Below are 23173 nucleotides of genomic sequence, written 5' to 3'. Positions count from 1 at the left end.
TTTGCCCCCTCTCTAGTCGGTCCATCCACATACTGAATGAGAAATTCCTCCTGAATACACTCAACAAATTTCCCTCCATCCAAGCCCCTAATGCTATGGCTGTCCCAGTCAATGTTGGGAAAGTTAAAGTCCCCTACTACTACCACCCTATTATTCTTGCAGCTATCTGTAATCTCCTTACATATTTGCTCCTCAATTTCCCGCTGACTATTTGGGGGCCTGTAGTACAGTCCTACCAAGGTGATCTCTCCCTTCTTATTTTTCAGTTCCACCCATATAGACTCAGTGGGCGAACCCTCGGATATATCCCCTCTAAGTACTGCTGTGATGTTCTCCCTAATCAAAAACGCCACTCCCCCTCCTCTCTTACCTCCTGTTCTATCCTTTCTATGGCATCTGTACCCCGGAACATTGAGCTGCCAGTCCTGCCCCTCCCTTAGCCATGTTTCAGTCATAGCTATAATATCCCAGTCCCATCTGCCCGTCCATGCCCTGAGTTCATCCGCTTTGCCCGTCAGGCCCCTTGCATTGAAATAAATGCAGTTTAATGTAGACCTTCCTTGCTCTCTGCCCTGCTTTCTCTGGTCATGCTTTACACACTCTCCCTTCCTGCCTTTTGTTTCTGTCCCCACTGACTTCCTACATCGGTTCCCATCCCCCTGGCACATTAGTTTAAACCCTCCCCAACTGCACTAGCAAACACCCCCCCGTGGTGGAGGTTTGGGGGTACCGCGGTGGACGCCAAACTGATTGTCCAATTCCTTACAGATATCACTGTATGGATTTTTTAATTTATAAATTTAGAGTACCCAATTCATTTTTTCTAATTAAGGGGCAATTAAGCGTGTTCAATCCAACTACGCTGCACATCTTTGAGTTGTGGGGGCGAAACCCACGCAAACACGGGGAGAATGTGCAAACTCCACACGGACAGTGACCCAGAGCCGGGATCGAACCTGGGACCTCGGCGCCGTGAGGCAGCAGTGCTAACCCACTGCGCAACCGTGCAGTGTATGGATGATATTGTGGACCCCACAGCAGCTACCCTCGTGGTGGCAGTGGCAGTCCAGGTGGCCAACGTCGGAGAAGGTGCGGGCAGCAGTATTGGCAGAGGTTCAAGGTGGCAGCCCATGTGCAGGGGCCCACCCCACACACTGAGGACCCGTCCACCCATCAGGCCAGAGAGAGACCCAGAGGGGGAGGCCCATGGCGGCCCAGGGTGTACCGGCGTTGCTGGTCGTTTGAAGAGATGTCGGGCAGCGTGTGCCGCAGGAGACTGCGCCTCAACAAGAGGATGGTGTCGCAACTGTGCCGCCTCAGACTGAGTCCGCAGCTACCGTGCGAGTATCACGGACGGTGGGACCATGAGTGGTCCACGCTGTTGGGAATTAGGCGCTCAGGGACGGAGAATAGCGGGGTGGGCCTCAGGCAAAGGCTTGAGGCGGTGGATACTCGGCGTGGCGTACTCCCCGCGGAGGGGGGGGCGGACAATCGCAGAACCGGCGCCAGTCCCGATTTCGTGCGGGAAAACGGATTCTCCGCCCCTTCGCCGATCGCGATTTTGTCATCCGGGTGCGGAGAATCCAGTCCAAATTATTTTAAAATGCATTAATTTGGAATTTCACATTCCACTGCTGTGTGTGGTGAGATTTGAGCCGATGCTCCCAGACCATTGGCTCATTCGTCTATATTACGAGCCCAGTAACGTTACCACTAACGACACCATCACTCCAAGTGACAGCTCGGCAGAAATCAGAATACTAAACAATGGGCTATGACTGAGTTGGAATATTCTGTTAACTCACTGTATTAACTGCAAACATTTCATTCCACAACACCAACTTTTCTTAAATCTCGCACTTACAAGAGGCTTGCAATTATAACCATGTGGAATTTGTTCTGCCAAGTGAATGAGTTCTCGATTTTAGTACAAAGGACAATGTAAATGTTGCTCAGTCAATGGAATAGGATGTCCAGTCAAAATTGCATGAAGGGTGCTCAGGTGATGCAAAGGGTGCTAATGATAGCACCAGCAGTTGAGTGATTGACATTCAGCAAAAACATTGCAAGTTTGAGTTGCAAGGAGACTGCTCCTCACGTGGGCAAACGGCAGTGATATTTTGGTTGGATCTAAGAGAGAACCATACGTAATGTTGGAATGGAGACCGGAAACTTGACATCTTCTGACCGATCTAGCCGGAATCATGTTCCTACCAGCTGTTAGCAGTATTGAAACGGCGATGATTTGCTGATTGCAACAAATGAGAAAATGGAAAAGAGGAAGAAAAGGAAAGACTTTACTTTTTTAAAATTCGTTCATGGGATGTGGCCGTCGCTGGCTGGCCAGCATTTATTGCCCATGTAAGAGTCAACCACATTGCTGAGGATCTGGAGTCACATGTAGGCCAGACCAGGTAAGGACAACAGATTTCCTTCCCTAAAGACATTCGTGAATCTGATGGGTTATTACAACAATCAATTCATGGTCATCTTTAAACTTTTAATTCCAGATTTTCACTGAAAATCCCTTGGCGGGTTTCAAACCCAGAAGCATGATTCTGGGTCCCTGGTTTACTAGTCCAACGACAATACCACTATGCCGCTGCTTCCCCTATCACCTTTCATAGCCACCAAATGCCTCAAGTGCTTTACAGCTAATTAAGTACTTTTGAGGGCAGGACTTTTCATATGGAGTTTCCTCTCTGCCACCCGGAGAGTCAGCGGGAAACACATTCCTGCTGATCCCAGGAACCTGCATCCATTTCGCACTCCCTGTCTAACTGCTGGAGTCCATTGGGCCAGGTTCACATGGCAGGGATGCAAGAGGAAGCCCAGGTGTGGTGGAGAGAGGGGGGAGAAAGTTGTGTTGGCAAAGCCATGTGGGGTGGAATCACCCAGGGAGCAGACGATCTGGGGGCATTTGATCTGAAAAGGGCCGGAAGGAAAAAAAACCAGTAAAACAGGAAAATGAAAATACCGGTCTGAACTGGTTTTTCCTTCCGGGAGGGGGGGGGGAGGGTTGGGTTATCTGCCGGGCCTCCCCCTCACCCTCCCCGACCACCTTCTGCTGGCTGAAACATTGTGGCCAGGAGGGAAGTGGCCACTGTATTTCAGCCAGCGCACCCTCGCCCACGGGTTTTCCCAGTGGCGTGGGGTGGTTTCAATGGGAAATCTCATTGTCAAGCAGCAGGAGTAGAGAATTCCGCCACCAGCGAACGGCGCTTCACCAAGAAACACGCAACAAGGGAACTAGAGAATCCCACCATAGTGCCAGTGAGCAGGAAAAGTTGTTTGCGCACAATTATATTTGTAATGAAGAACCATTGATAAACTAGTCTGGTCTGGATCTTCACAGGAGGTTTCCCAACTTGAAACTGCCTGGAATGGCTTCTTTGGGCCCCATTTTAACCCATCCAAGTCATGGGAAGTCCAAGTGTCTGCCGGTGATATTTCCCAGTCTCCAGCTGCAAGCAGCATAATGAACGTTCCTATGGTCAGATAATGTATTGCTTATTGGAGTGAGTAATTTGTCCAATGGAGGATAACTTATCTATCCTCTATTATCTGGCGGTGGTTAACGACAATGTGACGCGGGGGAACAGGGGAGATATTTCAGGAACATTGGAATATTCAGCACTGAGGGTAACCATATTCTTAAAGTAAACACTACTGACCACATTCTGCACCAGTTAGACATTCTCTCAGTCTTCCATTCGTGCTCAGATATGATCATAAATCAGTTGATTTCTGATGCTTCCATTTTCAAATAGAATGCTGTATAATTGTTGGTAATACATTACTGGCTTTCAAATCATTCTCACTCTTAGGAGAAAGCTTTGAACTGTATGCAACCTGTTCCACACTTGATTCGCAATGCAAAATGCTAATATTGCAAAAAGTGAAATCATTGACTTTCCCAACACTGATATTTCTTACTCTGAGCACGATTTTCAACCGGATTTTTAATAAAAATCTCCAAGTGAACTTAATGTAATACTGAATGGTAGACTTTTCCTAGATTTCAGGAGTTCAGGTATGCACTGAAATTCTTCACTGGGTTATGCCAGCCAAAGTATTGCTCAGAACGTTTATCAGATTCTGGAGTAATAGGATAGAACCTCTTAAAATTAATGGAAGAATGGGACAAAATAGATAGAAGTGGACTGTGTCCTAGCAAATGAGGGATCTTGAATGAGGGGGCAAATATTTAAGATTAAATGCAAGAGATTTAAAACAGAAAACAGAGGAAGCTTTGTCACACAGTCAATTGTGAGGCTGTAGAATTAACTTCTGGTATTCGTATTTGAAACAGAACTCGTCAACATTCAGGTTTAGATTGAATTGGTGGTGGATGGAGTATGGCATGAGTGGGTAAATTTAATTAGAACTATTTGCTTGGATGGAGGGCAACATGGGTTGCTTGGGCCAAAGGGACCTGACTTGGAGGGGAGCTTCCAGCTGGTGCTGTACCCATGTGTCTACTGCCCTTGTCCTTCTAGATGGTAATGGTTGCTTCATATTGTATCGCCCATGCATTTCTAAGTCTATCATTTTTAATGAGGTTTCACAAATACTAATGGGGGTTAGGATGATGTTCTGTTTTACAATTACAGTTTTCTAGACAGGTTCAGTTTCGGGTGTGAGAGCAGAACCTTTATATCGCTAAGACATTGTTGCCAATTCCTGACAGTTCTTTGCACTTCATGTTTCAGTGGGTTGGTGCCTAGCCGATCAGACTGTGATATTCACCTTTGACACGCCTTTAACTTTACAGTTCTGTTAGGTCAAATGAAAGGTATAAAGGAAATCCATCAGCAGATGTTGTGGTGGAAATATTCCACAACCATTCTTCACTCTCAACACATTTACTGCTATTTATACGGAATGAAGCCAACAGCTGTCACAAGAAAGCCTCAACATGAAAACTGAGAATGTGAAGTCTTCATAAATGTCATCAATTTCCCCTTTAATCTTGATGTATCTACATTCGAATTAAATGATGTACTGCTTATAAATTCCTAACCTTTTTGACAAAGTGTTACCTGTATCATTAAATAGCTACAGTTCCTATGGCTCTAGTGTATCAGCTATCCTTAGCAACAGAACATTGCAGAGAACGAAGTAGAAAAAAAACGCTGTGTGAGAAACTTTCAAATGAAGTAATACTTTCCTGCCTTTCATAAGCTTGCAGTTCCATTCTGGCACACTCGACAGGAGATTGTGATATATTCTGATGGATTACCACATGGATTTTAAAGAAAGCATGCATGCGCCAACAAAATGTGTTGAGTAAAACAAAGGCCCCAATTTGCAAGATGTTATGCAAACATTTCCAGGGCACACCAGTCTTTGCTTTAGGACTGTAAAATTTACAGAGATGATTGAGCATTGCATCTTTGCCAAGAGCTGTGTGGACGTAACCTTGTGTCAGAAATACTGCTCCCACTGACAGAAGACTGCCACCCACAGTTATTCAAGACAAAAGAGTATTTAAATACAAACAAATTTCCTTTCTTTCCAGCAGTCAACACAATTAGAAATATTCAAAAGATGAGATTTTGTATGGAGTAACACAATGCACTTGGGGAAACCTGGTGCAAAGTTTAACGACTGTGTATTTTGTCCACTGGTAAATATTCATTAGTGAATGTCATGATATGCAGACACGCAACCAATGGGTCATCAGAACAGGACACAACCAATGGGCAATCAGGACACACAGGGGTGGCATTACCACAAGGGGGCACTACACGACCACTATAAAAAGGACAAGGCACACAGGCTCTGCCTCTTCCACTGGCAGAAAACTAGAGAGCAAGACAGGGTTGATTAACAGCAACATCACACCCTAGCACATGGTCTAGAGCAAGCTAGTATAGTTAGCAGAGTAGACTGAGTTACTAGAGTCAGATTAGCAGAGTGTCAAACTTGTTGTGTTATGCTTCTTCATGTAGCATAAGCTGCTTCTTTGATGTATACTCTGACAAAGGAAGGTTCAGACTTGGAGATAGGTTTAACACATTTATTGAACAGTTAACAATTCTCCTACTTGAGTTCGACTCTCCTGCTAATCTTGCTATAGTAACTCAGTCTAACTAACCAGTCTGCTCTAAGCCATGCGGTGGGTGTGATGCTTCCGATCCGCCCCTGTCCTTCTGTCTTGGTGTCGCCTGTGGAAAGAGGAAGAGCATGTGTGCCCTGTCCTTTTATATGGGTTGCCCCCTTGTGGTAGTGTCACCTCTGGGTGTCTTGACTGCCCATTGGTTGTGTCCTATTCTATGTGTTCAATAGCTGTATGTCTGCATGTCATGATGTCTCTTGTGCTCCCTCTAGTGTTTACTCAGTCCTAGTGTAGCTACATTAACCCCTTGTGTATTTACAGTGATGCATATCACCACAGAACTCATTTAGGAGCATTGTTAATTGCTCAATAAATACGTTGAACTTATCTCAGAGTCTGGAGCATCCTTCAGCAAAGCCTACACCAAGTAGCAGCTTAACATAACACAACATGGTACAGGAGTGACTGCTCAATCTCCCTAGTTCAACTCAGCAAGGTCAGAGACAACCAGCTACCAAATTCAGGCACGATGGACAAGATTCAGGCTCCTCATCAACTCAGGACCACCGGTAATCTTAGTGCTAACTGGCGTTCGTTCAAACAAAAATTCCAACTATGCGTGGAAGCATCCGACCTAAATGGCGCGACCGATGCTCGGAAGATAGCTCTTCTACTGACCACTGCGGGTGACCATGCAATAGAGATCTTCAACTCATTTCAATACACAGAAGGGCAGGACAGAACGAAATACCAAATCATCCTGGAAAAATTTGACAGCCACTGCGAGGTGGACACAAACAAAATATTTGAGCGCTACATCTTTAAGCAGAGGATGCAAGGTAAAGATGAATCCTTCAATAGTTATCTAACTAACCTGAGACTGTTAGCGCAATCCTGCAACTTCGGTGACATAACTGACTCCATGATCAGAGACCAAATCGTTTTTGGAGTCCACTCTGATCCTCTGCGAGAGCAATTGCTGAAAATCAAGCACTTGACCTTAAAAGTCGCTATTGAAACGTGCACTGTGAATGGGCATTCAAAAAATCGCTACTCACAATACAAAACTGCTGAGAATGAAAAACAAGTCTCCCACAAGGTGGAGAGTGTTCAGGCCATCTCCCGGATGCAGCGCCTCCACATCTCCGACGGCAGCCATTTCGCGGACTCCTCCCGGGGCCCGGCGCATGCGCAATACGACCGGGAATACGAAGCAGCCGAGAACCGCACCACGCATGCGCAACGACGCACTGAGCGTCATGACGCCGACATCATGACGTGTGCAAACTGTGGCACCGCCCACTTTAGAAAAAAATGCCCTGCAAGAGGCAAACGCTGTTTACACTGTGGGAAACTTAACCACTATGCAGCCCTGTGCAGATCTGCACCACAAGTCAGGAGTCAGCGACCACAATTCAGGCAGGATCGCATCAGAAGTGTGCAACACCGAACGCATGACTCTGATCAAGGTAGTGCTCCAGATCCAGACGATGACTACCTGGATAACACATACCGAGTCGGCATCATCACGAAGTGCGAATACGCCACACCGGGCACATCGCAAATCCGGTCAATCCTTGCCGTGGATTCCGAGGATGAATGGAACGCAGTGAGGGATATCAACCAATGCCCCATCCAGTTCAAACTGAACACAGGTGCCTCCGCCAACCTGATCTCGCAGTTGGACTTCACGAGAATCAAGAAGGCTCCCAAAATCCTTCCAGCTGCCTGCAAACTCCAGGACTACAATGGCAACGCAATTAACACACTGGGGTCCTGCCATCTGACAGTGTCCAACCGACACACGGAGACAAGCCTACGCTTCATGATTGTTCAACCAGACAGGGTGTCCCTGCTAGGTGCGCACGCCTGCAAGCAACTGAACCTCGTCCAAAGGGTCTACACCATGACGCCGTCTCATCCGGATCTTCAGGCCAGCATCGACGACATCCTGACCCAGTACCCAGATGTCTTCAGCGGGATGGGCACACTTTCGTACGAGTACAAGATTCTACTGCGGCCTGATGCCAACCCAGTGTCCACTCAACACGACGAGTCCCTGCTCCACTGAGGGAGCGACTGAAAGCAGAGCTCATAAGCCTACAAAAAGGGCAACACGGTAGCCTTGTGGATAGCACAATTGCTTCACAGCTCCAGGGTCCCAGGTTCGATTCCGGCTTGGGTCACTGCCTGTGCGGAGTCTGCACATCCTCCCCGTGTGTGCGTGGGTTTCCTCCAGGTGCTCCGGTTTCCTCCCACAGTCCAAAGATGTGCGGGTTAGGTGGATTGGCCATGATAAATTGCCCTTAGTGTCCAAAATTGCCCTTAGTGTTGGGTGGGGCTACTGAGTTATGGGGATAGGGTGGCGGTGTTGACCTTGGGTAGGGTGCTCTTTCCAAGAGCCGGTGCAGACTCGATGGGCCGAATGGCCTCCTTCTGCACTGTAAAAAAGGCATCATCTCTAAGGTCATTGAACCAACCGATTGGGTCAGCTCGATGGTATGCGTAGAAAAGCCTTCGGGGGTCCTACGCATCTGCATCGACCCAAGGATCTAAAAAAAACATTATGCGGGAACATTACCCAATCCCAAAAAGGGAAGAAATCACGAGCGAGATGGCACACGCGCGCCTCTTCACAAAACTGGATGCATCCCAAGGATTTTGACAAATTCAACTTGAAGAATCCAGCAGAAGGCTCTGCACCTTCAACATGCATTTTGGCAGATTCTGCTCCAACCGAATGCCATTTGGCATCATCTCGGCATCAGAGATATTTGATCGCATCATGGAACAGATGATGGAAGGAATAGAAGGGGTTCGTGTCTATGTTGACGATATCATAATCTGGTCTTCAACTCGCGACTAAAGAGGGTATTCCGACGCATACATGGACATGGCCTCAAACTAAATAAAGCCAAGTGCTGTTTTGGGACATCCACGCTGAAGTTCCTGGGTGATCAGATATCGAAACACGGTGTACGCTCGGACACGGTGAAAATAAAAGCCATCGAGGCAATGAAAGTCCCCGAGGACAAGAAAGCAGTACTGCCCTTCCTTGGAGTGGTAAACTTCCTAGGCAAATTCATCCCGAATTTGGCCACACGCACAACGGCCCTCAGAAAACTGATCAAGAATTCAACCGCCTTCGAGTGGAAGATGGAACACCAGACAGAGTGGTTGGAGCTGAAGGCCAAGCTCACCACTGCAACCGTCCGTGCAGTCTTTGACCCAGACCGGGAAACTAAGATATCGACCGATGCGAGTCAGGATGGCATTGGGGCGGTGCTGCTACAAAACAATGACACGTCATCACGGGTCCCAGTAGCATGCGCGTCACGGGCAATGACACCGACTGAGACCAGGTACGTGCAGATTGAAAAGGAGTGTTTAGGTCTTCTCACCAGAATCCTCAAATTCCATGACCACGTCTACGACTTGCCAACATTTACCGCTGAGACAGATCACAGACCTCTGGTCCACATCATCCAAAAGGACCTGAACGACATGACGCCCCGATTGCAGAGGATTCTGCTCAAACTCCGGAGGTACGATTTCAATCTGGTGTACATGCCTGGCAAGGAGCTCATCATTGCCGATGCATTGTCCCGCTCCGTCACCTCACCGAGTGAGCCACTGGAGATCATCCAGCACATTGAATTACAGGTACAAATGTGTGCAAGCAACCTCCTTGCAACAGACAAAAAGCTCGTTCTCATCAGAGAAGAGACGACCAAAGACTCCTGTTGCAGCGCGTCATCCACAACCTCAACAATGGGTGGCCGAAAGGGCAATGCCCTCAATTTTGCAACGTCAAGGACGACCTAACGCTGATCAACGGCATCCTGCTGAAGATGGACAGAATAGTGATCCCGCTGCGTCTCCAGCGCATGGTGCTGCGGAAGATTCATGAGGGACACCTGGGCATAGAAAAGTGCAGACGCAGGACCCGACAAGCCGTCTACTGGCCCGGCATCAACCAGGACATCACAGACATGGTCCTGGACTGCAAAACCTGTCAGAGGTTCCAACCAGCACAGAGCAAGGAGACGCTCAAACAACACGACCTGGAAACCTCTCCATGGTCCAAGGTCGGCATTGACCTATTCCACGCGAATGGTCGTGACTACATCGTTCTCATTGATTACTTTTCAAACAATCCGGAGGTGCTGAAGCAGTCCGACCTCACCTCAAGGACCATCATCAAAGCGTGCAAAGAGACATTCTCGCGGCATGGCATCCCGGATACCGTCATGAGCGACAATGGCCCGTGTTTCCACAGTCGAGAATGGTCCACGTTTGCTAAGAGCTACAACTTCAGACACGTCACCTCCAGTCCGCACTACCCGCAGTCCAACGGCAAAGTCAAAAAGGGGGTGCACATCGTCAAGCAACTCATCCACAAGGCCTCGGACTCCTCCTCCGACATATACCTTGGACTACTAGCGTACTGGGCGACTCCCTTGTCAACTGGCATGTCACCAGCCCAACTGCTGATGAACAGGGACCTGCGAACAACACTTCCAGCCCGACACCTGCCCAACCCAGATCACCTACCGGTACTACAAAAGATGCAACAACTGCGCAACAGTCAGAAACAGAACTATGACGCACATGCCACTGATCTGGACATGCTACCCCCAGCAGACACTGTCAGGATCAAGACACCTGATGGTGGGTGGTCTGCCCTGGCTGTCATCGTCCAGCAGGCCGCGCCCAGATCCTATGTGCTAAAAATGTCTGACGGCACCATTGTTCGCAGAAATCGAAGGGCACTGCGGAAAATCATACGCCCACAACCCATTCCCCCTCCCCTTCCACCTGCTGAAGCGCCACCTCCAGACACCACAAACCACGAGTCCACCAGACGTGCCTCCCACACACCTATCAAGACACCGGCATCCCCTCTGCCACCTCTCCGGTGGTCATCAACGATCAGACGGAAACCCCAGAGACTGGACTTATGAACATTTGTCTTTTTTATGTCCACTGTATATACCAGTCATTCTCAACACTGTCAGCCGTAGCTCCCGTTGCCACATTAGACAGGCACATACACATGTATATATTTTTTAAAAGGGGTGATGTCATGATATTCAGACACGCAACCAATGGGTCATCAGAACAGGACACAACCAATGGGTAATCAGGACACCCAGAGGTGGCATTACCACAAGGGGGCACTACAAGACCACTATAAAAAGGACAAGGCACACAAGCTCAGCCTCTTCCACCGGCAGAAACCGAGAGAGCAAGTTGGGGTTGATTAACAGCAACATCACACCCTAGCACATGGTCTAGAGCAAGCTTGTATAGTTAGCAGAGTAGACTGAATTTCTGGAGTCAGATTAGCAGAGTGTCGAACTCATTTAGGAGCATTGTTAATCGCTCAATAAATACGTTGAACTTTTCTCAGAGTCTCGAGCATCCTTCAGCAAAGCCTACATCAAGTAGCAGCTTATGTTACTCGAAGTAACATAACACAACAGTGAATACATGAAAATTGCAACTGACACTGATTACTGCATAATGCGATTGCTGAATCCAAACTGGCATGGCAATTATTTTACAAAATATGTTGAGATTAAAAGGACAATGCTGGGGTTATCATTTGATCTTCATTTTCAATGTAACTTTTTCCTGTCTATCCCAAATGTTCTTAAAACGCCCCATATTGGCATAATAACATTTATACCAATAGACTTGAAGATTTCAATACTTCCCGTCTTAAACGACGTCCAAGAATTATATCGAAAGCATAATATATAAAGACTGTCTCCTGCCATAATTCTTTCATGTGAATATCATGAAGACTGACGTCCTAGCTTTTCATTGTTGAGGAAGACTAAAGCTGCATTTACTGAAGCAAAAACACATCAGCACTGCTACCAAATTATTTCTGTCTGCAACCTCAAATATAAAGTTTTGTCAATTAAGTCCAGAAAGGAAATCTGTCGAGAACGAGGAGCTATTTTCATATTTTTTTGGTAAATGCTGCACTGGCAGGAAGAATATTAGTGCTGAAGAGCAGTTTCTCACTATTTGTATTTTCTGATAGCTTTGCTGTTCCCTGGTTTGAATGCAGTGTGAAGTTCCCTGTGCTATGTGACAATAGACTCGTATTCATTGCTCCTACCTCAGAGAACACCCTTCTAATGCACCCACTTCTCCATAGATGCACGGAAACTGCAACACAATCTGAATTAGTGTTACATTGAAGGGTGCAAAAGCCATATTGTCAATTGAATTGAAATCGAATTTTAAGAGTCCGACTATCCCACCATTCAGTTATAGTGCTTCTTACTTAAAGAAATTCCAGTACTATATAGGAGACATCTAAAGAAGGGCATGTACTGTAAGGTAAAAAAAAAGAGTGTTAGAATTTCAGGGCAAATACAATATAACGGTTCAGTCTGGGCTTACATTGTGATAGCAGCAACCAAATTGGGTTTATGTTCAGTGAAATATAACAAATAATGGAATGATTGATTACCTGCTTCTCTGTCCATGACACAATAATCTGGAGAGTTCTCAAAATACACCAGGTCATTCTTCGTTGGCTTTTTAAAGTTTTTGTTTGCCACAGTGAAACCAGTCCCATCTTGGTTCATGATCACCTGGATAGCACCATTGTATTTTCTCCGCAGGTAATTACCCGTTTTTTGAAAGTCTGCCATGGCAAGCCAGCAGGTTCGCAAAGTACATGATCCGCTAACTCCGTGACATTTGCATTCAAGCTTCAGGAAGTGCTTTACAGCCTGCCAGGAGAAGAACAGGGTCTTCAGTTCTCAATGATAATATCACCGAAGGAAGCATCAATTCACGGGAGACATTAGCAGCGACACTCATGGTTTAATAAGTAACCAACTGGTACTTGAATCACAGAATTTACAGCGCAGAAGGAGGCCATCTGGCCTTTCGAGTCTGCACCGGCCTTTACAAAGAGCACCCCACTCAAGCCCACGTCTCCACCCTATCCCCGCAACCCAGTAACCCCACTTAACCTTTTTTTTGGACACTAAGGGCAATTTAGGATGGCCAATCCACCTAACCCGCACATCTTTGGACTGTGGGAGGAAACTGGAGCACCCGGAGGAAACCCACGCAGACACGGGGAGAACGTGCAGACTCCGCACCGACAGTGACCCAAGCAGGGAATCGAACCTGGAACCCTGGAGCTGTGAAGCAACTGTGCTAACCACTATGCTACCGTGCTGCCCCCTAGGAGGCAGCCGTACCAGCCTCCCCGAACAGGCGCCGGAATGTGGCGACTTGGGGCTTTTCACAGTAACTTCATTTGAAGCCTACTTGTGACAATAAGCGATTTTCATTTTCATTTCATTAGTGGCAGCAGTGGATAGCGGCCCCTGCCTCTGAGCCAGAATCTCCAGATTCAAGTCCCACCCCAGGGTTTGACGGCCAAGGAAGGGGCATATATAACCCGGCCAAAGAGGTTGAGCGTCAACCTCTAATATCTTACAAACACACCAATGGCTGCCGGCAAGAGAGGGAAAGACACCTGGTCAGCCACTCTTGATGTGGAGTGGTGCCCCTCAAGCTATAAGCCCCCTGGCGGCAGACTAGCAACGTGTCCCGGGAATTACTAGCTATGCAAACACGCGATGGTCTGCCTTAATGCACCACTAGGTGCGTGAAGAGAATTGGAATGGAACTAGTACTACACGAACCCAACTGCAAATTAAATAGTACACACCTTAATTGTTGAAAACTTGCTATTTAATCCCTGTCGTAACTCATGCCAAAAATAGGTACAACGCTGGATTCTAATCCTATTGTTTGTGAACACATGTGTTGGAATTACAGTTTTGTTTACTTTTTATAAAGTACTTAAAATATATGTTTTTTTCTGTCTGTGTTTTCACTGGAATCCTGGGAATAATGAGCAGAAAAAAAACAGGATGGTTACCACCAAGAATCGTGACTGCTGCCGTATTGCTGTTCACAGAGTTGTCAGCAACATTTTTAGCCACAGGACTGAAAGGTAATTTATTGCAAGGGGACTGATCTCTTCGCTAACCTATGGGTGGAGAATTAATTGATTGTTATACTTGGCCAGTGGCCTGACAATTCGGTCACACACTTCATCCTCAAGAGCACACTAATTCTGTGCTGGGGCACCACCGAGTGATTTTAACACTGCGTTTGTGAGAAACAGAACAGTTGACATGTTGGATACAACCTGATAATATCTGAAACACATAAGTAGATCCATCAACATGAGAAAAGCTGTTAACTTTTCATGATTGGACCCTTCGTCAAAACTGACGATGAGCTTCCCCCATTTCAGATGCTGGTTTGGTTTAATGTTTTCATTTCAGATTTATAGCATTTTACGTCTGTTCCTCCTCCCCCACCCCCGCTCCCCCTTTACCCCACACAGTTGATATGCCAACCCACTTCCAGCAAGGAAATGAATTGGACCCTAATCTAACTGGAGTAATTAAGGAGCAAATTTCAATCTTTTAAAAATAAATTTAGAGTACCCAATTATTTTTTCCAATTAAGGGACACTTTAGCATGGCCAATCCACCTAGCCTGCACATTTTTTGGTTGTGGGGGTGAAACCTGGGCAGACACGGGGAGAATGTGCAAACTCCACATGGACAGTGACCCAGGGCCGGGATTCAAACCCGGGTCCTCAGCGCCGTGAGGCAGCAGTGCTAACCACTGCGCCACCGTGCTGCCCCAATTTCAATCCTTCTGAGTTTATGTGATTTGGATGTCTTTTACCGTTGAAAATCCACAGGTGGGACTTGAACAGAAATGGAAAGGAGCAGATGGCCAGAAAACGGGAAGAAATGATGGAGGACTGAGAAGGCTGGATGAACAAAGCCATGTGCTGAAGGCAATTAGAAAAACGCAGAGAGGCTGGGCAGGGCACGTTTTAAGAGGAAATGGGACGGTTTCCAGCAAAAAGAGGAAGGAAGTGAATTATAATTAATGCAGGATAGATGGAAAATTGAAGGATGTTATTGGCAAACGAAAAGATTGGCAAGGATAGAGAGGCATGGAAAGACTGCGTTAAGCCAAGGGCCTGCCTTCGGGCACAGAACACTTGGTGATTACTGCAGCAAATGTGTCTTTTTGCCCAGCACAAAAATTTACATGTTGCTGTCAATGGGGCTAATGTGAGCGAATGTACATCTTGAGGAGATGCATACTAATAATAATATTTATTATTGCCACAAGTAGGCTTACATTAACATGGCAGTGAAGTTACTGTGAAAAGACCCTAGTCGACACATTCCGGCGCCTGTTCGGGTACACGGAGGGAGAATTCAGAATGTCCAATTCACCTAACAAGCACGTCTTTCGGAACTTGTGGGAGGAAACCGGAGCACCCTGAGGAAACCCACGCAGACACGGGGAGAACGTGCAGACTCCGCACAGACAGTGATCCAAACGGGAATTGAACCTGGGACCCTGGCGCCGTGAAGCAATAGACATGGACGATCATTAGGCATCTCACTCTGACTGGTGCAGAGGTTAGTACATACATCGTTAGGATAAAATAGAGGGAGCTTTACTTTGAATGCAACCAATTAAACCTGCCATGTAGCTCCTTTGATGTTGACTCTAGTTGCCTGAAATGGGAAAATATCACTAAACACAACAACTCACCAAAACATTTAAATGCTTGTCATTTCACATCTCTGTAACATCACAGTAACAACCTGAAGAAAACTTTCCATTGTCAAAACATATGTAACAACCACACAATCCAATCTTTCAAAGGAGCTGCAGAGTAAGACTGAACCCACCTTTCTACCAGCCCGGTTATTATGTAGGTTCATCAGTGCCCTGGCATCTTTTCCTTTCTTTTCCTTGGCATCAACAAAAGCTTTAGCGAAGCTAATACCATAGTCAATGTTGTCACTGCATCCTCCCCAGTCAAAGGTTCCCTTGCTGTCCTTGGAGGTGCCTTTTTTTCGGGGGTCGCAGGAACAGGAGCTGAGTTCTCCCTGGCTACAGGCTCTGGTTATGGCGAACACAACCCCAGCAGAGGAGATGGCGTAAACAAAGGAGGCTTCCCTGCTACCTGGATCAGGATAGCACAAGGTGGTTAGTTAAAATGCCTACATGGCAGGTCCACACACACACACAAACAGATACGCACACACACAAACAGACACACACATAAACACTCACACAAACAGACACGCACACACACACACACACAAACACAGACGCACACACACGCACACACAAACAGACGCACACACACAGACGAACACATGTACACACAAACAGACACACACAAACACAGACATGCCTTAAACTGCCTTAAACAAAAAGCGAATCGCAAATGAGACTTGAAACATCAAACCAAAATGTGATTAATGGGTGTCACAGAATCAGACAGAATTACAGAAATTACAGAGCAGAAGAGGCCCAATGACTCATCGAGTCTGCACTGACACATGAAAAACACATGACCTATCTACCTAATCCCATCTGCCAGCACTTGGTCCATAGCCTCGGATGTTAAGACCTGTCGAGTACCATCCAGGTACTTTTTAAAGGATGTGAGGCAACCCGCCTCTAACACCCCCCCCCCCCCCCCCCCCCCCCCCCACCCAGTCCATAAGACCAAAAGACATAGGAGCAGAATTAGGCCACTCGGCCCATCGAGTCTGCTCCGCCATTCAATCATGGCTGATATTTTTCTCATCCCCAGTCTCCTGCATTCTCCCCATAACCCCTGATCCCCTTATTAATCAAGAACCTATCTATGTCTGTCTTAAAGGCACTCAGTGAATTGGCCTCCACAACCTTCTGCAGCATATAGTTCCACAGATTCATCACCCTCTGGCTGAAGAAATTCCTCCTCATCTTGTTTTAAAGGATCGTCCTTTTAATCTGAGATGGTGTCCTCTGGATCTAGTTTTTCCTACAAGTGGAAAAATCCTCTTCATGTCCACTCTATTCAGGTCTCGCCGTATCTTGTATGTTGCAATAAGATCCCCTCTCATCCTTCTAAACTCCAACGAGTACAGACCCAGAGTCCTCAAACGTTCCTCATACGACAAGTTCTTCATTCCAGGGATCATTCTTGTGAACCTCCTCTGGACCCTTTCCAAGGCCAGCACATCCTTCCTTAGATATGGGGCCCTAAACTGCTCACAATACTTCAAATGGGGTCTGACCAGAGCCTGAGACATCCTCAGAAGTACATGCCTGCTCTTGTATTCTAGCCCTCTTGACACGAATGCTAACATTGCATTTGCCTTCTTAACTGCCGACTGAACCTGCACATTAACCTTAAGAGAATCGTGAACAAGGACTCCCAAGTCCCTTTGTGCTTCTGCTTTCCGAAGCATTTCCCCATTTAGAAAATAGTCTATGCCTAAATTCCTCCTTCCAAAGTGAATAACTTCACACTTTTCCACATTGTATTTCATTTGCCATTCATTGCCCACTCTCTTAGCTTGTCCAAGTCCTTCTGCAGCCCCCTTGCTTCCTCAATACTACCTGTCCCTCTACAGATCTTTGTATCATCTGCAAACTTAGCAACAGTGCCTTCAGTACCTTCTTCCAGATCATTAATGTATATTGTAAAAAGTTGTGGTCCCAGCACAGACCCCTGAGGCACACCACTAGTCACCGACTGCCCTCCTGAAAAAGACCCCTTTATCCCCACTCTCTGCCTTCTGCCAGTCAGCCAATCCTCTATCCATGCCAGGATCTTACCCTGAACACTATGAGCTCTTAACTTATTGAACAGTCTCCTGTGCGGCACCTTGTCAAAGGCCTTCTGGAAATCTAAATAAACCATTTGTTCTCCTTTGTCTAACTTGCTTGTTACCTCCTCAAAGAACTCTAACAGATTTGTCAGACATGACCTCACTTTGACAAAGCCGTTCTGACTCAGTCCTATTTTACCATGCACTTCCAAGTGCTTTGCGATCTCATCTTTAATAACAGTCTCTAAAATCTTACCAATGACTGAAGTCAGGCTAACCGGCCTATAATTTCCCGTCTTCTGCCTCCCTCCCTTCTTAAACAGTGGCGTTACCTTCCAGTCCTCTGGGACCCTTCCTGCCTCCAGTGATTCCTGAAGGATCATCACTAATGCCTCCACAATTTCCTCAGCTATCTCTTTTAGGACCCTGGGGTGTAGTCCATCCGGTCCAGGTGACTTATCCGCCTTCAGGCCTTTCAGTATCCCCAGAACCTTCTTTTTAGTAATGGTCAATGCACTCACCTCTGCCCCCTGGTTCTCCTGGAGCTCTGGTATCCCACTGGTGTCTTCCACTGTGAAGACTGATCCAAAGTAACTATTCAGTTCGTCTGCCATTTCTTTGTTTCCTATTATTACTTCTCCAGCCACATTTTTCAGTGGTCCAATGTCTATTTTTGCCTCTCTATACCTTTTATATATTGAAAAAAAAACTTCCTATCTTCCTTTATATTACTAGCTAACTTCCACTCGCACTTCATCTTCTCGTCCCTTATTGCTTTTTTAGTTGTCCTCTGCTCGCTTTTAAAGGCTTCCCAATCCTCCGGTTTCCCACTAATCCTTGCCACTTTGTATGCTTTTACTTTATCCTTTATGCTGTCATTGACATCCCTCATCAGCCATGGATGCCTTGTCCTGCCCTTAGCATGTTTCCTCCTCCTTGGGATGAATTTCTGTTGTGCCTCCCGAATAACCCCCCAAAACTCCTGCCATTGCTGTTCCACTGTCTTCCCTGCTAGGCTCCTTTTGCAATCAACTCTGGCCGGCTCCTCCCTCATGTCTTTGTAGTTACCCTTATTTAATTGTAATACCGTTACATCTGATTGCAGCTTCTCCCTCTCAAACTGCAGGGTAAGTTCTGTCAGATTGTGGTCACTGCTCCCTCAGGGTCCCTTCACCTTAAGTTCCCTAATCAAGTCTGCCTCATTACACATCACCAAATCCAGAATTGCCTGTTCCCTAGTAGGCTCTGTCACAAGCTGCACCAAAAAACCATCTCATAGATATTCCACAAACTCCATTTCTTGGGTTTCCACTACCAACCTGATTTTCCCAGTCCACCTGCATATTGAAGTCCCCCATGATTATTGTAATATTGCCTTTTTTACATGCCTTTTCTGTGTCCTGATATATTTTCTGCCCCACATCCTGACTACTATTAGGGGGCCTGTACATAACTCCCATCAGGGTCTTTTTACCTTTGCGATTCCTCAACTCTACCCACAGAGATTCTATGCCTTCTGATCCTATATCGCTCCTTGCTATCGATTTAACTTCATTCCTTCCTAACAATGCAACCCCGCCCCCTTTGCCCATCTGCCTGTCCTTTCGATAGGACATATATCCTTGTATATTTAGATCCCAGCCCTGATCCCCTTGCAGCCACGTCTCTGTGATGCCCACAACATCGTACCGGCCAATTTCAATGTGCGCAACAAGCTTATTTACCTTGTTCCGTATACTGCGCGCATTTAGGTACAACACCCTCAACCTTGCATTGGCCACCTCCCTTTTCACTCTATCCTCAGTCACTGTACCCCTTTTTGATTTTTGACTATGGCTTCTCTGCCTTACACTTTTCCCCTTACTGCTTTTTGTTTCTGGCCCCGTTTTACTTTCCTCCGACTTCTACATCGGTTCCCATCCCCCTGCCACATTGGTTTAAACCCTCCCCAACAGCTCTAGCAAACACCCCCCCTAGGACACCGGTTCCAGTCCTGCCCAGGTGCAGACCATCCGGTTTGTATTGGTCCCACCGCCCCCAGAACCGGTTCCAATGCCCCAGGAATTTGAATCCCTCCCTCTTGCACCATCTCTCGAGCCACGCATTCATCCTATCTATCCTGACATTCGTACTCTGACGAGCTTGTGGCACTGGTAGCAATCCTGAGGTTACTACCTTTGAGGTCGTACTTTTTACTTTAACTCCTAACTCCCTGAAGTCAGCTCGTAGGACCTCATCCCATTTGTTACCTATATCGTTGGTGCCTATGTGCACCACGACAGCTGGCTGTTCACCCTCCTCCCCCAGAATGTCCTTCAGACGCTCCGAGACATCCTTGACCCTTGCACCAGGGAGGCAACATACCATCCTGGAGTCTCGATTGCGTCCGCAGAACCGCCTGTCGATTCCCCTTACAATTGAGTCCCCTATCACTATAGCCCTGCCATTCGTCTTCCTGCCCTTCTGCGCAGCAGAGCCAGCCAGGGTGCCATGAATCCCAGCCCCCTGCAGAGCCCAACGGGCAGGGAAGGTTTCAAAGGTGCCAGTGGACATCGCATTTCTCCCTTGTTACCAGTATCCATTCAAGTTTAATTTTTTCAATGGCCTAATTTTAACTTCAATGGTGGGAGCTCCAACAGAACCAAGAAAATTCAACCCTCCCTGAGCTGAACGGTTTTATATGTTTCAGCAGTGTGACGCTGAAACAAACAAGATTACAATACTGAAGGTACGTAAGTATCAAGAGTAGTTTTGTTGGTTAAGCATTGATTTCAAAAATGGAAATAAATATTTTTAAAATAATGATAAAAGGAACTACAGATTTGAAAACAATTGATGCCAGATGTCTTGGTATAAGTTAATGTTGTAATGAACACCAGTGTTAGAAATACTCTGTAAATGAAGATACAGAAAAAAATCATTTCTAAATGTTAATGGGAATCTGAGTTATGGTGATACAGTGGTTAGCACTGCTGCCTCACCAGGGAGCTGGGTTTAATTCCAGCCTTCGGTGACTGTGTGGAGTTTGCATGTTCTCCCCCTGCGTATCTGGGTGGGTTTCCTCCGGGTGCTCCGGTTTCCTCCCACAGTCCAAAGGTTAGGCAGGTTAGGTGGTTTGGCCGTGCTGAATTGCCCCTTAATGTCCAAAGATGTGCAGGTTAACTGGGGTTATCATAGAATTTACAGTGCAGAAGGAGGACGTTCAGCCCATCGGGTCTGCAACGGCCCTTGGAAAGAGCACCCCACTTAAGACCACACCTCCACCCTATCCCCGTAACCCATAAACCCTACCTAACCTTTTTTGGACACTAAGGGCAATTTATTATGGCCAATTCACCTAACCTGCACATCTTTGGACTGTGGGAGGAAACCGGAGCACAGGGAGGAAACCCACGCAGACACAGGGAGAACGTGGAGACTTCGCACAGACAGTGACCCAAGCCGGGAATCGAACCTGGGACCCTGGAGCTGTGAAGCAACTGTGCTAACCACTGTGCTACCGCGCTGCCCTCTCCCATATGGAAAGTTTGGTATGGTTACGGGATAGGGCGGGGGCCTAGGTAGGATGCTCTTTCAGAAGGTCCGTGCAGACCCAGTGGGCTGAATGGCCTCCTTCTGCACTGTAGGGGTTCTTCGGCAAATTGCGGAGTCTACATTTAATACCATCAGATTGTAAACCACTCGGACTTCCCTCATTATTTTGACTGTTGGAACCATCATTCATTTTCCTCATTTGTAACTCATTCCCATCTTGACTCCATACATAATGGAATTGAGATTGATCCTGCGCGCTAAGGATCTTGGAATGGGAGCTAAAGATTTTAAAGATCGTCCAATACTAGTACTGTCTGCAGGTGTCTCATTATTATTTAAGGAAGTTCTCGAGTTTCTCAAATAACTTGAATCCATCTTTCTCAATCGAAAGCAATCATAATTCACTGCTCCGGAGAGGGTAGAAGTTTAGTGTCCGTTTTTATCGCCTTTGCATCATCCACACTTTACAAAAACTTTAGAAATAATTTGGGACGTAATGCAAGTCTGCATTTTGTAAAGTGAGCAAAAGAAGACTTTGCACTGTCGATTTAATTTTTAAGAATGCGGGCAAACAACTTGGCACACTCCCCTGGCATTAGAGATTGCCAGCCCAATACTATTTATCTGTCCAAGTGTGTGAACATGAGTTTCTTTGTGGCTGACCTTACTGTGACCTGGGCAGATGCGCAGCCAGCAGTATAACTCTGGCCTGCTAGCTTTTTGTCCCACTTCTCAGCTACCATTGTACTGCCTGTAACTAGCACCCAAAATGTAAGTGCAGCCTGCAAAGACTATAGTAGTCGTGAAGATAATCTCAGAAATAAATTTGCCTTTAGATTCCATATTTTGCTTACTTTTGAGCATGACTCGACCAAAAAGCGTGTGGTCTCTGTCCAGGGTGCGACAGTTCCAGCGGTGATGGCGAAATTGATGCTGACATTCTGCAATCCACTCTTTGGCACCATCTCCAATTGACTGCATTGTATCGGGATGTTTGTGACAAAGCTGTCGCTGTCTGCTCACTAAGCCTGGGATGTTGTCACAGATCACCCGGGTTCCAAGAGCACCCATATACCTGCCAGAAATAGTAGAAACAATCGAAGACTTCAAATTCAAGGTACAAACAAAACACTGCTGGAGAGTTATATCTTTTTGCACAGAACAGCCAGTTATCATCTTAAGCCGCGAAACATAGAAACATAGAAATTAGAAGCAGGAGGAGGCCATTCAGTCCTTCGAGCCTGATACTGCTTTCCACTGCCTTAAACCTCACATACAACTCTCCTGTCCTCTATCGCTCATGCCCTACCTGCTTTTCCCTCCTCCGTCCCATCCCACCCCTCCCTTGTCCCATCCAACCCCTTCTCCCCCTCCCACCCCTCCTCCTCCCACTCCTCATCCTCCCCTAACCTCCAGCATTCACTAAATAAACAATAAACAATAACCAAGTCTAAAGCATCTAATGGGATTTATTCAGCTCAGACTCAGAAATCCACTTACTGGAGAACTTCTTGTCGATATCATATGGAAAGTGCGTCGATTGAAGCTGAGGTATTGTCATCTGTGTGGCATTTTTGATAAGGGCGCAACATAATTTGAACCGATCAGCCAAAAAATCCTAACAATACTTTGCAGTTGTTACAGCTTACAGGTAAACTAAAACATTAATTCCATTTACCTGCTGCCGTGTAGGAGAATGAATTTCAAATAATTTCTGGCCTCGATTGAGGATTGACGGTAATGTCCTATCCCATGAAGCACGTTTGGGCCTAATGGTACTTCACCAATCGTTGGTGCCTTATCTAAATAGAACTCTGGCAGCGAGAATGAAAGATGGGTTTCCCTGGGTTTCTGTGGCTATTAGCACCCAGTTTCC

At 46.5% G+C, this 23173-nt stretch overlaps 1 protein-coding gene across 1 annotated transcript in view; it reads right to left on the bottom strand.

Annotated features, from left to right (window-relative positions):
• The window catches only part of wnt2 (wingless-type MMTV integration site family member 2), a 48405-nt gene that overhangs the window by 13366 nt on the left and 11866 nt on the right, over nucleotides 1-23173 (bottom strand). Inside the window, exons 2-4 of the mRNA XM_072485249.1 lie at nucleotides 22152-22372; nucleotides 15841-16118; nucleotides 12552-12816 (exon numbers count right to left, since the gene is read on the bottom strand). Coding sequence (XP_072341350.1) covers nucleotides 12552-12816; nucleotides 15841-16118; nucleotides 22152-22372 — 764 coding nt within the window. The remainder of the gene's footprint in view (nucleotides 1-12551; nucleotides 12817-15840; nucleotides 16119-22151; nucleotides 22373-23173) is intronic.

This window comes from Scyliorhinus torazame, chromosome 19 (genome assembly GCF_047496885.1).
Source record: "Scyliorhinus torazame isolate Kashiwa2021f chromosome 19, sScyTor2.1, whole genome shotgun sequence".
Taxonomy (NCBI): Eukaryota; Metazoa; Chordata; class Chondrichthyes; order Carcharhiniformes; family Scyliorhinidae; genus Scyliorhinus; species Scyliorhinus torazame.
This window is presented reverse-complemented; position numbering and strand designations above follow the sequence as displayed.